At 36.5% G+C, this 14,869-nt stretch overlaps 1 protein-coding gene, 1 long non-coding RNA gene and 3 other non-coding genes across 5 annotated transcripts in view; all 5 read right to left on the reverse strand.

The window, feature by feature from the left end:
- The window catches only part of LOC122059751 (ATP-dependent helicase BRM-like), a 29,572-nt gene extending 27,107 nt beyond the window's left edge, over positions 1–2,465 (reverse strand). The window contains exon 1 of the mRNA XM_042622784.1: positions 1,849–2,465. Coding sequence (XP_042478718.1) covers positions 1,849–2,094 — 246 coding nt within the window. The 5' untranslated portion in view covers positions 2,095–2,465. The remainder of the gene's footprint in view (positions 1–1,848) is intronic.
- Positions 2,466–7,596: 5,131 nt separating this feature from the next.
- Positions 7,597–12,339, reverse strand: LOC122058610. The gene is made up of 3 exons (XR_006133856.1): positions 12,198–12,339; positions 11,773–12,050; positions 7,597–8,029 (listed from the first exon to the last, which is right to left on the reverse strand). It is a non-coding gene; the product is annotated as an uncharacterized LOC122058610 (long non-coding RNA).
- Positions 9,697–9,822, reverse strand: LOC122060293. Its single transcript, XR_006134321.1, has one exon. It is a non-coding gene; the product is annotated as a small nucleolar RNA snoR83 (small nucleolar RNA).
- Positions 11,009–11,079, reverse strand: LOC122060288. Its single transcript, XR_006134316.1, has one exon. It is a non-coding gene; the product is annotated as a small nucleolar RNA snoR60 (small nucleolar RNA).
- Positions 11,215–11,285, reverse strand: LOC122060290. The gene has a single exon (XR_006134318.1). It is a non-coding gene; the product is annotated as a small nucleolar RNA snoR60 (small nucleolar RNA).
- Positions 12,340–14,869: the final 2,530 nt, after the last annotated feature.

Consider the following 14,869-nt stretch of genomic DNA (forward strand, 5'->3'; position numbering starts at 1 on the left):
GCCCTTGGGGGAGAGGCTTCAACTCACCCCTTTGTTCAGAGGTTTTCTGTGGATCCTGCCCCACCTGCCTCTCACCATGCACATGTTCAACTGACTTCTTGGATGCAGAAGCCTGAGACTGGATAGCGATGAGGTCTTGCATTTTCATATCGCCTGTACGCATATCCTGATCTTTCTCAGTTGGTGGACCAACCATACCTATATTAACTTGTTGCTGTGGCTGCATATTTCCAAAAGTTGGCTTCTGCTGGGTAGCCTGCAAAGTGTACTGAACATAAGCTTGATGCATTGGATTCTGCATGTGCTGTTCCGGGCCCTGACCCTTAGTCTGGCTCTCCTCACGAGTTTGAGAGGCTCCACGCTGTTGAGACAAATCAATGAACTTCCTAGACTGTTGAGGCAAGAGCATGGAGCCAGAAGATGAAGGAAAGTTGCTGCTACCCATGACTCCATGGATACCGCCTGCTTGATACGCTAGGAGGGCTTCCTCTCCTTCAGGCTTTCTAAACTGTTGTAATGACTATCAAAACATTTATCAAGCAACAATATCAATTCATCTAGTACCTATAATAAATTGAAACATGATGAAGAGTTCCAAAGGGATCTGGAGCAGACAATCACTGCTCCAAAGATAAATAGGACCAGCACACAAAGATCTGATACAAAATACAAATGTATAGGAACTATAAAGAAAAAATCATTCATAACAAATTCCGGTTAAAAGCATTGCAAGTTGACTGCAGTACACATCAAAAGAGCTATAACTGTGGCGCGATTACATTAAAAAAACAATTCAGATCTTCACACAAAATGTCATCAGCAGAAGAAGAGACCAAGTGCAATGTATAGTTTGCAAAAGAGCAGAAGAGACCAAGTGCAATGTATGGTTTGCAAAAGAGCAGAAGAGACCAAATGCAATGTTTAGTTTGCAAAGATAAAACTTAAGCCTTTTTTCCCCATAAAAAACGGCCAAATCATCAGAGCCATCCCATGAACCAGCTCGAATACGTGAAAAAAAAAAAAAAAAATCCAAAGGCGAAAGCATGATAAGCCAATGTGAGGAACAGCCAACTACTGGAAATTAGCCATAAGGCAAACTAACCAGTTTTGGGAAACTGAAGGCACCTAAATTCAAAAAGATGGAAGATAATGCGCAAATACACTGCTTCTACCCAAACCGCAAAGGGAAAGTGTACCACAAAAACTTGGACCGAAAGAAAATAGAAATTGAAAATTCAGAAACAGAGCAACAAAAGGGACAGTTTAATTGATCAGGTCCCCACTCCCATCATGCAGAAGCCCTCTCCAGTGAACTCAACCAAACTCTGAGAATATATAAACAAGAAAATCCAAACCAATAGGCCCAACAGAAGACGTCAAAGTAATCCCAATTGAGAAACAAGAAGAGCTGCATAGCTCATGCAAGTAAGAATTAATAAATCCCACACCAGAATCCTACAAAACGCTGAACACTAAACAGAGGGGAGATAGGAAGAGGCAAAGGTATCGATAGACATTGTGAGTTATAGAACTGGGTACTAGGTCCACGGTTTCCCTATTTATTGAGGAGTTGAAGTGTCAAACTGGATCGTTTTGACGAATAAACGTCTATAATTTGGTATAAAGTTCGAGGAATTTATAGTGAGTTACAGCAGACGCTTTGCTCTATCAGTAGCCCTCCCAATTCAATTAAGGAAAAATCAAAATTGCCAAACGGAAGCCAATTAAGAATTGTTCGATCCAGATTCCAGAGCCACTAATCCAGTACGATTAAATTATCGCAAAACCCATCCCAAAATACAATCAGATAGAGAACTAACTTTCTCAAATTACCCAGTAGACACCGACCTGTATAAATGCGAGCTGTTGCTGTTGTTGTCGTTGTTGTAGTTGTTGTTGTTGTTGTTGTTGTTGTTGTTGTTGCTGATGATGTTGTTGAATTGCATCAAACCCTAGATGAGGGGCCGACACCGCCGAAGAAGATGACGACGGCGAAGCGGAAGCAGAGGAGGACGAGCAGCCATGCGGCGCCACCGCGGCATTCCGGCCGGGACCGGCGGCGCCAACGCCCTGCTTCGTACCACTGGATTGCATGCACGAATTCAAAAATAGAAAAAAAAACAAAACGAATTTTTACAAACGCCACCCCCTATAAACGCGGTTCCAGAAACCGCTTTTACAGATCCCAACGTCAGCAACCTCCATTCACTGTCTCTCTCTTCTCTGCCTCACTGTCTCCAACATTTTCGCTGCACCTTTAAGGTTTTTCAATGTCGATTTCTCCACCAATACTCGATCTATTCCTATTTTTTGAGAACCAGCTTCAAGATTTCAGAGTGGAGCTTCCAATGGGATCCGGCGAAGAAGCCGGTTCCAAGAATTTAACTCCGATTTGCGTTTCCAGTCAAAACCTAAGCGTTTGGGATTTCTTGTTTCCTTCTTTTTTCTTTTACAGCTTTCAGTATCAGGGACTGTTTGGTAGTATTTAACTAAGATTTAAAAAATTCCTTGATCAATAGCCCGAGTGACAAGAAATCAGAATTACTCTCGGGACGCGATTGAAATTACGATAATAACCCCAGCCCTGCAAAGAAACGAAGGCAACTGGTTTTGCCACTCGTGCAGTCGTGCTGGTAATAGGAGGGACGCAACCGTAATTATTGTCCAACGCTTCGTTACTGAACACGTGGCATTCCAATATTTAGTTGGACCACATAAATATCAGGATAGCTTTTGTAGGCCCCAGAGTGTCATGCGATAGGATAGGACAATTCCTACAGGCAACTGACTACACAGTTATGTCGTGTGTGGGTCCCACAGTTGGACTTGGAAGGACCTTTTCATATCGAGTTATCACAACCGTCCATTTTTAATAGTTAGAAAATAGACACTCTTTATGTTCCTACTGGCGACCTCCCGAGAGAAGTCGCTCGCTACAAAACGGCCTTTGACTTTGGTGACTTTAGTGACTACTCCACATTACTAAAGTCAGTAGCCAGGCACAATGGACAAATATCCAACTAACATTCTAACTGAAAATAAGAGATAGATCCGCTGCTCAAACGAACTAACGTTCTAACTGAAAATACGAGATGAATCCGCTGCTCAAACGATAACATGGTCATACGGATTCAGCAATCACCTGTCTCATTTTTTTACCATTATAAAAATAAAGATGGGTATATATATATATATATATGAAGATAAAAAGACAGGTGTTTGGTCGTTGATTTGTACAATTAAATAATCGTAAGAACAACGGATCTATTTTCTGATAACAAAGCATACAAGTAAAAGAGTCAACATCCGAATTAAACAATTTTTCTTTTTTCCTAAAACCCCGTTGGATTTGATGAGACCCAAGTGGGCATATTTCCTATCTATACTTTTTTTTATTACAGTTTAATTACTAACTAATTTCAGATCATTGTAGTAATGTAATGTATTATAAAAATGGAAAAATATGGAAAAACTATCCATAGCACCATTGTTTCAAAATCGGAATCTATATTCAAATTGGTCGGGACTCACCCTGATCTTAGATGTTTCAGAGTCGTTAATTCCACGGTTTTTGGGATAGAATCTTGGTTTTGATATTTAAGGGGTCAATTTCTCTCTTCCTTCTTGACTATGTGGACTAGGGGTGTCAATTTTGAACCCGCACCAGTAGGGGCGATCGAGCCTGATACGTTTATGGCCCGACTTGGACCGACCTGGTTAATAAATGTGTCGGACTTGAGCCTGATGCATTTATTAAATGGGCGTTCACGATGCATGTGGCTAGCTCGTCGGGCACCTGACCGAACCGACACATTTATAAGCTTGACTTGAACAGACTCGTTGTAGCCCGACCCAGCTCGACCCCTTTAATACTACATAAAATTTTTATTTTGCCACTACTTGTAAGAAACTAATTAACTTCTTACCCTTTGCTTTGTAATAAGATTTGATTTAATTAAAACATTTGTTTTGTAAGTTGTAATGGTCATAATTTCTTTTTTTTTTTTTTTTTTTAAGAGCAACCACAATCTCATATCACTTCTCTTCTTTATTAAAGAGTTGCGTTACATATTTCTGGACCTTCAACCTACTTAAGAAAATAGTTTTGTATTAAACACGTTTAAAGCCCATTTAGACTTAAATAGATCTATAGTCCGGTTAAGACTCGATTAAGGCTTGTTTAAGGAAGCCCGATTAAAGTCCGCCACTGACCGACTCAATTATAAACTGTACCATGCCCCCAAAGTTAGGCTCGTTTACTTAAACGGACGATCATGGTGCAAGGCTTCCAAGTGGTTAAGCCCGACTAGACCTGATCGAAACCGACCTGGCCCGACCGCACACCCCTAATGTGGACCCTCTATATACGAATAGTGATATTTGTTTGATGCAGGAGATGTCAATATATGTAGCTATCGTGTAGATTCCTCGTCTTTAAGAACTTTTTTTTTTTTTTTTCTTTCTGAAAACCTTGCGAATAGGATTGAAAGATTCTCACAGCTTCTTTGTTGAGGAGCAATTTTCTTTCACAGACGTCAAAGGAGATATTCTTCATCGGTGAATTAATGGGGATGACATGAATTTCATAAATAAGGGATATTTTCGACCTTCAAGAAAAATTGTTTCCTTAATTAATAAGAAAATTCGATTAAAACATGATATTTTAGAAGGCTACCAACCCCATTAACCCAACCATTTGGACTAACAATCAACGGCTATATGGTTCATGATTTTCTACGAATAGTTCACCATTATGATTTGCATCACTGATTAATGTGACTAACCATCCAAGGCCAATGGAAATTTTCTAAAAATTTCAGAAAACCCTAAGCTTCAATATGCATCTAAGCTTGATTTAATACTCCTTCCACAACTGAGAGCATAAATCCTAAGAAGAAACCCGAAAAAATAAATGACAAACAGAAGAATTTACAAAGGGAATCATACAAAACAATCTAATCAATAAATATAATTGATAATATTGTTTGTCTCCAATGGTTTCACAAGCATTTCCAAGGGGGAAAAATTACAAAAATTTTCCTTCTCCCTAAGATGGAAGAAATTTCGAAAACTCTAAACAATAATCAATTATCAAGATCATTGATTCAAAATATTAAGATCAAACACGTAAGAAACTAATTGTGACAGCGATTATCAACTGCAATATGACAATATAAACACAAATCATACAATCATCAACTTAACTTATGAAATATAATTATTCATATTAGCATATCATTTTGATCTTGTTAAACAGAAATCCCACAAAGTCAGGGAGAGATAACTCACCTCAATTGGTGTTAAAGAATCCCATATCATCATCATTTCAGTGTCTTCTGTTGTTAGGGTTGCCACAGCTCCACTTTCATGATATAACATGTCTGAATGAAGTAGCAAGAATAAGAAACCATCAAATATGTTTCCCTTCCTCCCTATGCTTTGGCTTTAAATATGTTTTACTGATCTTTCGGCTTGATTTTCTTGTCCCATAATGATAAATTTACGTACCTTTCTAATTTTGGGAACAAGAGCTTTTGTCAAAATCTATAACATTAATATTTGTATCTTCTGTTCAATATTTGTGCTTATTTGTTATATTTGGGAAGAGGTTGGGTATGACACCGATATTAAGTATGCTAGCACCCATTGTGTCTATCTCTCTCTTTCATTTTTTTCTGAAATGACTCTCATATCCTTCCTGAATGATACTCTATCATGTGATCCTATTGGTGCTATCCGCTAGCATACTTGATATCAGTGGCATACCTATCTTTCTCCCGTTATATTTATAGTGTTGCCCTGGTTCATCTTAATAAGCAAGTATATATCTATAAATTTAGTAAGTTTTCTCAACAAACCCCCCACCCCTCCTCTCTCTCTCTCTCTCTCTCTCATTAATACTGATGATGGTTAAAGAAAATGAAGCGACTAATGAACAAAAACCCCTTGTATATAAGAAAACTTGGGATACCTAAAACCCCTAAGATCTCTCATAATAGACGTTTGGATATCATAGGGAAAGAGATTAAAAGCTAATTCCAATCTTTCTCAATGATAATGGAGTGTATATTGGGCATATTAGATTTCAACTGAAATATATATATATATATATATATATATATATGTTAGATCTCAGAACCAAGCAATCACAATTATGACCCAGGGTAATTAGCAATATATCTGAACTCAAACTTTGGCCTATTAAATACAATCACTAATCTACCAAAAAAAAGACAACCACTAATAAGATTTCCTCCCAAAATATAAAAATAAAAATAAAAATGCAAGAGGGGAGGAATTGTGTGTATATGCGTCCGTGTATTTGTATGTGTGCAAGTCATGAATGTGAGTGTTTGTGTGATGTGTGTAGTGAATTTCCATCTAATCTCTAAAATTAATAATTAGTAGGAACAAGCTTGATTTACTGGTAAAGATACAAATGTTGCCAGTGGTCAAGCCTCTCAATATTCTTAAGATAAGGTTGCATAGCTCTCACCTCCAAACTTTGCACATAGTAATATACACTCTAGAATTAATCATTAGAATCATGATTATACGAGAGTTTGTTTCCAAGTATCAAATTTCAATTCAAATGGAGTCTGCAAATGACAAAAGAAGAGTTTGGAAAATCAAGACAATAATAGAGCACACGTTGGCATTTGTAATGTAGAACGCATGCAATAAACATACATTGGGATAGAGACAGATCTGAATTCATCGAATATCTGATTGAAATAGGTAGTTTGCCGCCATTTGACTTGTCCAAACCATATTCTTGATATCTAATAATTAAGGGGCCATTTGATTTTGTTTTTGCAGTTTCTGTGTCTAGAAACAGTAGAAACGGAAAAACATGTTTCTTTGCTAAGAAACGATTTTGGAATTATAAAACGGTATTTGATTTTTTTGTTTTCCAAAATAGTGTAGTCACGTTCAAGACACGAGTGAAAGCATGATGTTGGAGTTGTAGATATGCTTCGTGAAGATGAACTTCAGCAGGATGAAGGCATTTCAAAATTGTGAACTTCGCACAACTAGTCTGGAATTGTCACATCTGGATAGCGAGAAGTTTCAACAATGGGTTGAGATGCCTTCACAATTTTTGCCACTTCCATATATTTTTAGACACAAAAAAACAAGTTTTATTAGTTTATTCATTCATGTTTCTAAACAGAGAAATAGACATAAATTTCTATATCTATTTCCAAAAACAAATGAAACAAAACAAAAAGATCTATCGATTTTTTGGGTAATTTCCTGTTTATGAACACAGAGAAACAGAAAAATATGTTCTGAAAATAAAATCAAACAGGCCTCCACAAGGCACGACGAGGAGTTATGCAGAAGGGTTCTTACTTCTTAGGGTCTCCTATCAGATGATCTTACCATGTTTGTGAATATGAAATCATGTAAAAGCACAATTAATCTGACAACAATCAAAACCATATACCCTCCTTACGCTTTTAAAGGCACCCATCCATGGTCTAAACTTCTTTATTAGTTCAATATCCCAAATAGGAACGCAAACGACCTTATCCTTCCGAAATTTTAAAACACAAAGTAAATGGATTAAATTCGAATCAAATATCATCCACATTGAATGTGTAACATGTTTTTATCTATAATGGTGAATATCTCCCACTTACAACCGATAGACCCCTATCAGACCCAACAACCACTTCATGGTCTTGGGGACCCTTACACATCTTTTTTAGGTTTACAATACTATCAAAAAAAACAAAAATCTATATTTGATCCAATATACAAATCTAAAATATACAAAATGCCTGCATCTATGCAATATGACGTATACAAATAAACAGTAGAATAGTAAAATAACTCCTTCAATGAATGCTATGTGTTCCAGTTTTGATGGTTGAAGTAGATTTTATCAAAATCACACAAAAGAAAACTCTATTGCTCCCCCCATTTCATTGCTATTAACTTCAACACATCCTGAAGCACCTGAATCCAACAACCTTTGTCATGAAGTCCATCCTTTTCGAGTCTCTGAAACATCAGAAAATATCTGATAAAAAAAGGTCAAATTTTCATTACCATACCATGAAACGAAAAAAACGACATACAATTTTACAACATTTTATGACAACACATGCATCACCATTTTCTACACGTACAACACACCCTTACCTACTCTTATATAAATTGGATTGGGTAAATTTACATGGTGTTCATTAATCCCCACTCTTTTACAAATTGTGTTGGTGTCATGTACACGAGGTTCATTAACCCCAATGTCCCTAGGGCACAAACATCAACCACACATGATCAACATAGAAATCCAGCAGTTTGATAATCTATAATGATAAAACCCCCCACCCCCACCCTGTTTATTTACAACACCACTCACACATTAAAGAATGCAAATCAAATTAGCTGCATGTCTGCTACTGAAATTAGAAAGTGAACACAATGGTGGTACCGGATGGCTTCATTGAGCCAGGTATAATGGATCAACATCATCATTTGACAGATAAATGTATTGGTAACTACACTGATTCCAACTTCATAATCTCAAACCAGAAATATAAGATGGCTTTCAAACACTGCAAAGCTAATAAAAGAAACACAAGGCTACAAAAGAACATTCAATGATACTAAGTCAAGTGTCTGACCTGTATTAAACACAATAAAAAGATTCTGTTCACAAGGATTCAAAAATAACAAATAAACTTATGATTATGAAACCCAACATCATACCCTGATTCACTTGGGACAAAACAGCCATCTGTGACCTCCTATTCAACCTCAAAATTTAGTATCTACTAAATTTCTAACGTGATTAAAACCCTTCTATAGTTGAACATACAATATTCATACAGACCCTAGTACCCTACAACTTGATATGAAAACCACACCGATTGGGTTCCACATGTTGATCCCATGCTTGCCCCCACAAAAAAATGAATTCTTCTTTGGGTGAATAAGAAAGAAAAAAATAAAAATATAAGAGAGGCAATGTATTCCAATCATGTGCCCAATAAGATCATGGAAAGGGCTGATCAATTTAATCCTTCCCTTCTCAATCTTATGGGCGAGTGAATTGGAACAGAAACTAAACATTACTCTAGCAAACGAAGAAATTGCCTCAAAACACTCATACAGTTTAGGGACAGAGTGCGTTTGCATGCAATTCATCATTCTTATCAGATACTTTTTTTCCACAGTAAATAGATCAAAACCTTCAAACCCAGATCTAAAATCTGAGAAACTACCAACCAGATAAGAGAAAAAAAAAAATAAGATATTGCCAAAATGAGATTATAATTTCTTCTCTATGCTGAAAACATAGTGTGACTGGAAAAATATATTTCGGTTTTTAAAGGGCCTGAAAAATCAGAGGTTCAGATCCAGGCGAGTGAAACCGCAGACTCATTTTAGCAAGTTTTCAAAGATTATAATTGTCTGAACCATAGAAAAAAATTAAGATCCAGACAAGAAGCTGCCTTGCCTTACCAAAGTTCTTCCAAACCTCCGTTTACGAAACCAGAACAGTGAAGCTACAAAAACGTTAAGAACAAAAAATGAAACTCAAAAAATCAAGAACCCTATAAAGAAAGAGTTCAAATCAAAACCAAACAGGAATCTGACCAGTCCTTACCATTAATTAGAACCAACACATCACGCTTCTAATTGGTACAACTAGAATTTGGTATATCAGTGAGCAGAATTCATTCATGTTTGGCAAGCTACTAGTAAAACACCTCCCAAGTACTAAAAAGGTGTTATCAGCGAAACTTCCATAGTTACTTTCAGCCTCCCATGAATCAGATAAACACCAAAAATAGTTTTATCTGGGATTATGGAGGCACAATAAATGCATCTCTAAGCAGCATTTACCATCAAGAAAAATAAAAAGGATGGACAAGGGAGCTAGCAACAAGGTCAAACACATAGCAGTGTTAACTTTTTCAGGGAGAAATGTTACACCTCAGATCCTCACAAGTAAAATAAAACTATTTCCTCGATTATGTATCTCTGACATTCCAAATTCGCTACTATTCTCTTACTTAAACTAAAATAGCATGCCTTCCCTATATGTAAATATTTTACCGAATCCATCCACAGTTAGATCATACAAATTTACAGGTGGTCCACAATGCTGAAATGTGGGCAGGCTTGCAAGTTTGGCCCGGTAAGAATGAGCCCGACAGGGCTTGTGATGGGTTTTTTACCCGGGAAACAGGATTGAGATTCTAAGGCTTGCGTAGGGGTAGAGCGGGCCTGGCCTGAGGCCTTGGGTTGAGCCCAGCCAGGCCTTTTGCATATATTTAAATATTATATATATATGGAAGAAAGAACACAACCCACTACTGTGTCCACGCCTAGACACAGTGGGAGTGAAAAGACATCCACATGCTCCCTCCCACTGGCCCACGCAATGGCGTGTACCTGCACCAGTGGGATACCATTCTATTGTGCTTTGACTACCCAGTTTTTTAAATAATTAAAACAGGAAATAACTTGGGGGGTTGAGGGGCTAAATAGCTTCAGAAACCTCAAAACCAGGATCATCTATGATGTCCCAAGGGAATATGTTGACCAGTCGCAAGCTTCAATGTTCTCTACTGTAATGGAAAATAAAAAAAGTGTATACAAGCACCACAATTGAAAAAATTGAAGTGAAAAACATGCTGCACTTGATCCTTGTATTGGAAACCATTACTTACAAGTAATAAGAAGCTGCCTACTATTAAATTTAGAAATCAATGTTTAAGACTAAATTACTGATCCACACCTGAACTTCTTAAGCCTATGAAAATAAAATATATGAAAGAGAGTTGGGGAGACCTTTCTCTTCTAATCAAAAGGGTAAATAATAACGAAAGCCCGAGTGGACCATGACTTACTTCCCACTTTTTACTAGCTTTAACAATTAAAACAATACAAAAAAATACAAAAATTAAATTAAATTTGTAATAAATAATAATAAAAAGTAATAATAATAATAATAATAATAAAACCCTCAAAATTTATTATATGAATTTGCATCAGAAACTCGCGATTACATCATCCAAACTGTCTTGAAGGGGAATCCGAGTAACTCATCATCTGCATGACCTCTTTCTTTTTTTTATGGTAGAATCATCTGCTTGATCTCAGAGAACCGATTGGAGTCAGTGCATGTAAAATACAAGCACATACAAACGAAATATAAAACAGAAGTCAAAATTTATGATTTGTATATGTACAAGCGTCAGTAACTCGAGACTACATCACCCAAAATGTCTTGAAGGGGAATCCGAGAAACTCATCATCCGCTTGATCTCAGAAAACTAAGTGAAATAAGTGCATGAAACTTACATTAAAAAAAAAATCACTGGAATAATCAAAAGCATTTTTTAATCAATAATTAATAATTTAATAATTTAATTATATATTCAAAGGTTCAATAAGACTACAAAAAGACCTCCACAAAATTGGGGAGTAGGAAGAATGGAAAAAATGCAAACCACCCCCAAGGAATATGCCTATGGAAGTTCCCATGAGCAAACAACATATCAATTCCTGGGGGTATCCAGGCAGGAGCAAGCCTGGATACTATTAGCTCTGATGCATCACTAGATCTTAATGCACTCGTCAACAAATAATTCAAAAGTTAACAAAGCTATGGAGAAGGAAATTAGAGCTTCTTCAAATTAAATGCAGATTTCACCATAGAAAAAGTAAAAGATATCATTCAATCTTATCAAATTTAGCGTATCTAAAATGAAGTATACATTGCGAACAGGTGGGAAATAGAAAATTCACCTGCAAGACGAACCCCTTCTCACCGTGAACTGCAGCCCGGGGACCAAGTTTTTAGTGGCGAGAGAATCTTCTTTCCCCTTAGTGATGAACACTCCTTCGTACCTGTGAGGCTTGATCACTACCTGACTTACCCCCTTCCATTCAGCCCGCACGGCCTCCTATGCCGCCACGGACACCGCCGCGTCCTCTGACACCACCTTCTCCACCTCTTCCACCGCCTCCGCTTCCTCTTCTCCGTCCTCCATCACCTCGTCGCCTGAATCCACCCTCGCCTAGGCCTGCAAGTCAGTAAAAATTATGAGATTTGAAGTACTAATTCCGACGCAGAACGTTGAAAGGTCGGACATCATCCATCTACACTTCCCAATATTACTCGGTAAAACATGATAAAGAGACTGAAAGGTCGAAGACAACAAGTAACTTACCCTCCAAGGGTAACCTCAACCTCGAGCGTCGGCTTCGGACAAACATTTGCAGGAGAAGGCAAAGTGAACGAAAATGAGCACCCTGGAACTTACTCGACGATGGTTTATATAACCTTTCTCGGGTCTATTTTTAGGGTTTCTGATGGAGTTTAGGGTTTATTGGCAGTTTTTAGGGTTTTGGCAAATTGCAGTCTAGGGGTGTGAACCCATCGGTTCGGTTTGATTTTGGTTCGATTTTATAAATTAAAAAAAAAAAAAAAAAAAAGAATGAATGAATCTAAAATTCAACCAATAAGAAAAGATTCGGTTTCGATCTCTGTTCGATTTCCCTTCTCGATTTTATATCGGTTCAGTTCGGTTTGCCATGTACATACGTGGCTATATAGAAAACTTAATTATCACAGCATGTCTGAAGCAAAGTATCTAAATGATGATACATATGGATAACCAAAGAGTGGAAAACAGTTAAATTGTCTCACACACGCACAAGACAAGGCTTTCATAGCCAATGAGTCACCCACACTATTAATCTCCCAAAGGTGAAGTGAAAATAATAATAAAAATTTATATTGTTGTATGGCTCTTGCATTGGCATACACTAACGTAAAGGCCAATGAGATTATATGCAAAGGCATCGACTAGGGGGGACTTTCAATCCTATATGGTTTGTGGCTGTCATTTCAAGGGACGTTGTTTTTTGGCGTAGTTTGCACATGAATATGTTTTCTTTTTCATTATTTTAATTAACTTGTATGAAGGCTTATCCAAACTAGATTGTGAATTCAAAAGTGAAGCTCTTCTTGACATCCCCTTGACTTGTCAAATTATTATTACGTTTTGATTATTTTAAAATAACGTATTATTTTTTTATAGTCGGGAAAAATATTGTAAACGAAAAATGTGAATGGCAATGACAACTTTTGCTATTTTTTTTTTTTTTTTAGTAGAAAATGACAACTTTTGGTAACAACATAATAATAAGTCACTTTCAAAATTATTTTGAAAACTCTTTCATATACCTAACTTAATTAAAAAAAAATATTTGGGGCAATAAAACAAGGGGCAATTCAAAAAATGTGTTAAATTCTAAATATACCTAAGATGTGTTATTTAAACAATCATACTGACAAAAATAATAATAATAATTGTGACAACTTGATAGATTATCAAATTTTATGTTCACTTGATAAGTTTTAAGAGGTATTATATCACATCACCACATGATACAATCAAACATTACTTTTTATTGATACATAATAAACCACATGATTGAGTTGGACTTTTAACAGCGTATGAGTATGTGACCATGGACATTGCTGATTGTTGTCCATCCAATGGTTAAAATTGCCCCAACAATTCCCTGGTAATTTTGATGACTAAAGATAAACAAAACTTCATTTCATGGTGGCCATAGGCCCATATGGTTGGGGCATATCAAATAGCTGATTAGCCATCCAAGTATCAAATGGTCAATTTGGGTGATTGAACCTTTAGGCTATGTTTGGTTGTAAGGGGAATTAAAGGAAGGTCAATGAAATTTTTATACTTAAAAAAAAAATATATGTAATCATTACCCATGTGACTCTAATATTAACTTTAAAACATTCCATATTTGGTTATAAAATTTTACTTTACTTTGCATCCAAAACCCTTTGCTATAATATGTAAAATAAAAATTACATGTAAAATTTATTTTACTAAATATGGCTAAAAAAATAAAGTAATTTATACAATCACGTGAGGTAATGATTATAAATATTTCTTTTTAAAGTATGAAAATTTTACTTCCCTTCCCTTTAAATTCCCATTGCAACTAAACGAAGCCTCAAGTAGAGCTGTGTAAGTAACCTCTATAAATGCAGCAACATAGGTGACATTTTCCCCATTTTAAGAAAGACTTGTTTTTCTTGGACAGTTAGACCAAAGTATACGAATTTACTTTATAGGAATCTCTGTCAATGTGGGATGGAATCTCATATGCTAAGCCAATGGGAATAGAGGAGGGGTACCATACTATTTGTATAAAAGGACCCCACATATAAGACAAGAGAAGAGTGTCATAGGGTAAGGCATGGCAGCATGGACATCAAATTTTTTTTTTTTAATTAATCCAATTTAAGTGACATGGATATTGATGAGGGTAAAAATGCCACCCCCTCTAGTCATCTCTCGGCTGAGTCGACCCCTCAAGTCATCTTTGAGAAAATCGACTCCTCAGGTCATCCCTTAGTTGAGCCGACCTCACAGATCGCCTATTTACATGGATGACACGTCGGATTGCCTTCCCAAGAAGTCCAATCCGATCTCGATGATTGCAGGGACGATCTCAAGGATCACTCGCTGCCAGCTCAGCAAATCTTATTACTTGGAGATTTTCTAACAAATAAAGTAACACTTACCTAATGGGACTCTTCCAAGAGATTTTTTAATAAGAGTGAACTACTTGCCAAAATATGACTCTTCTCAACTGCCTCTCTTCATTCACAACATATAAATATCAATTTCTGATATTGATATGTATCATATGATTTTGCCCTCAATTTTAATAAAAAATAAAATCTAAATTTATGATATTTTTCTCTACTAAGAATTGTTTCACTGATACATGATCGACCCGATATTAATATATTTCTTGATCAATATAAATATGAATCAAGATACGTCTAATCTAA

This window comes from Macadamia integrifolia, chromosome 13 (assembly GCF_013358625.1).
Source record: "Macadamia integrifolia cultivar HAES 741 chromosome 13, SCU_Mint_v3, whole genome shotgun sequence".
NCBI lineage: Eukaryota > Viridiplantae > Streptophyta > Magnoliopsida > Proteales > Proteaceae > Macadamia > Macadamia integrifolia.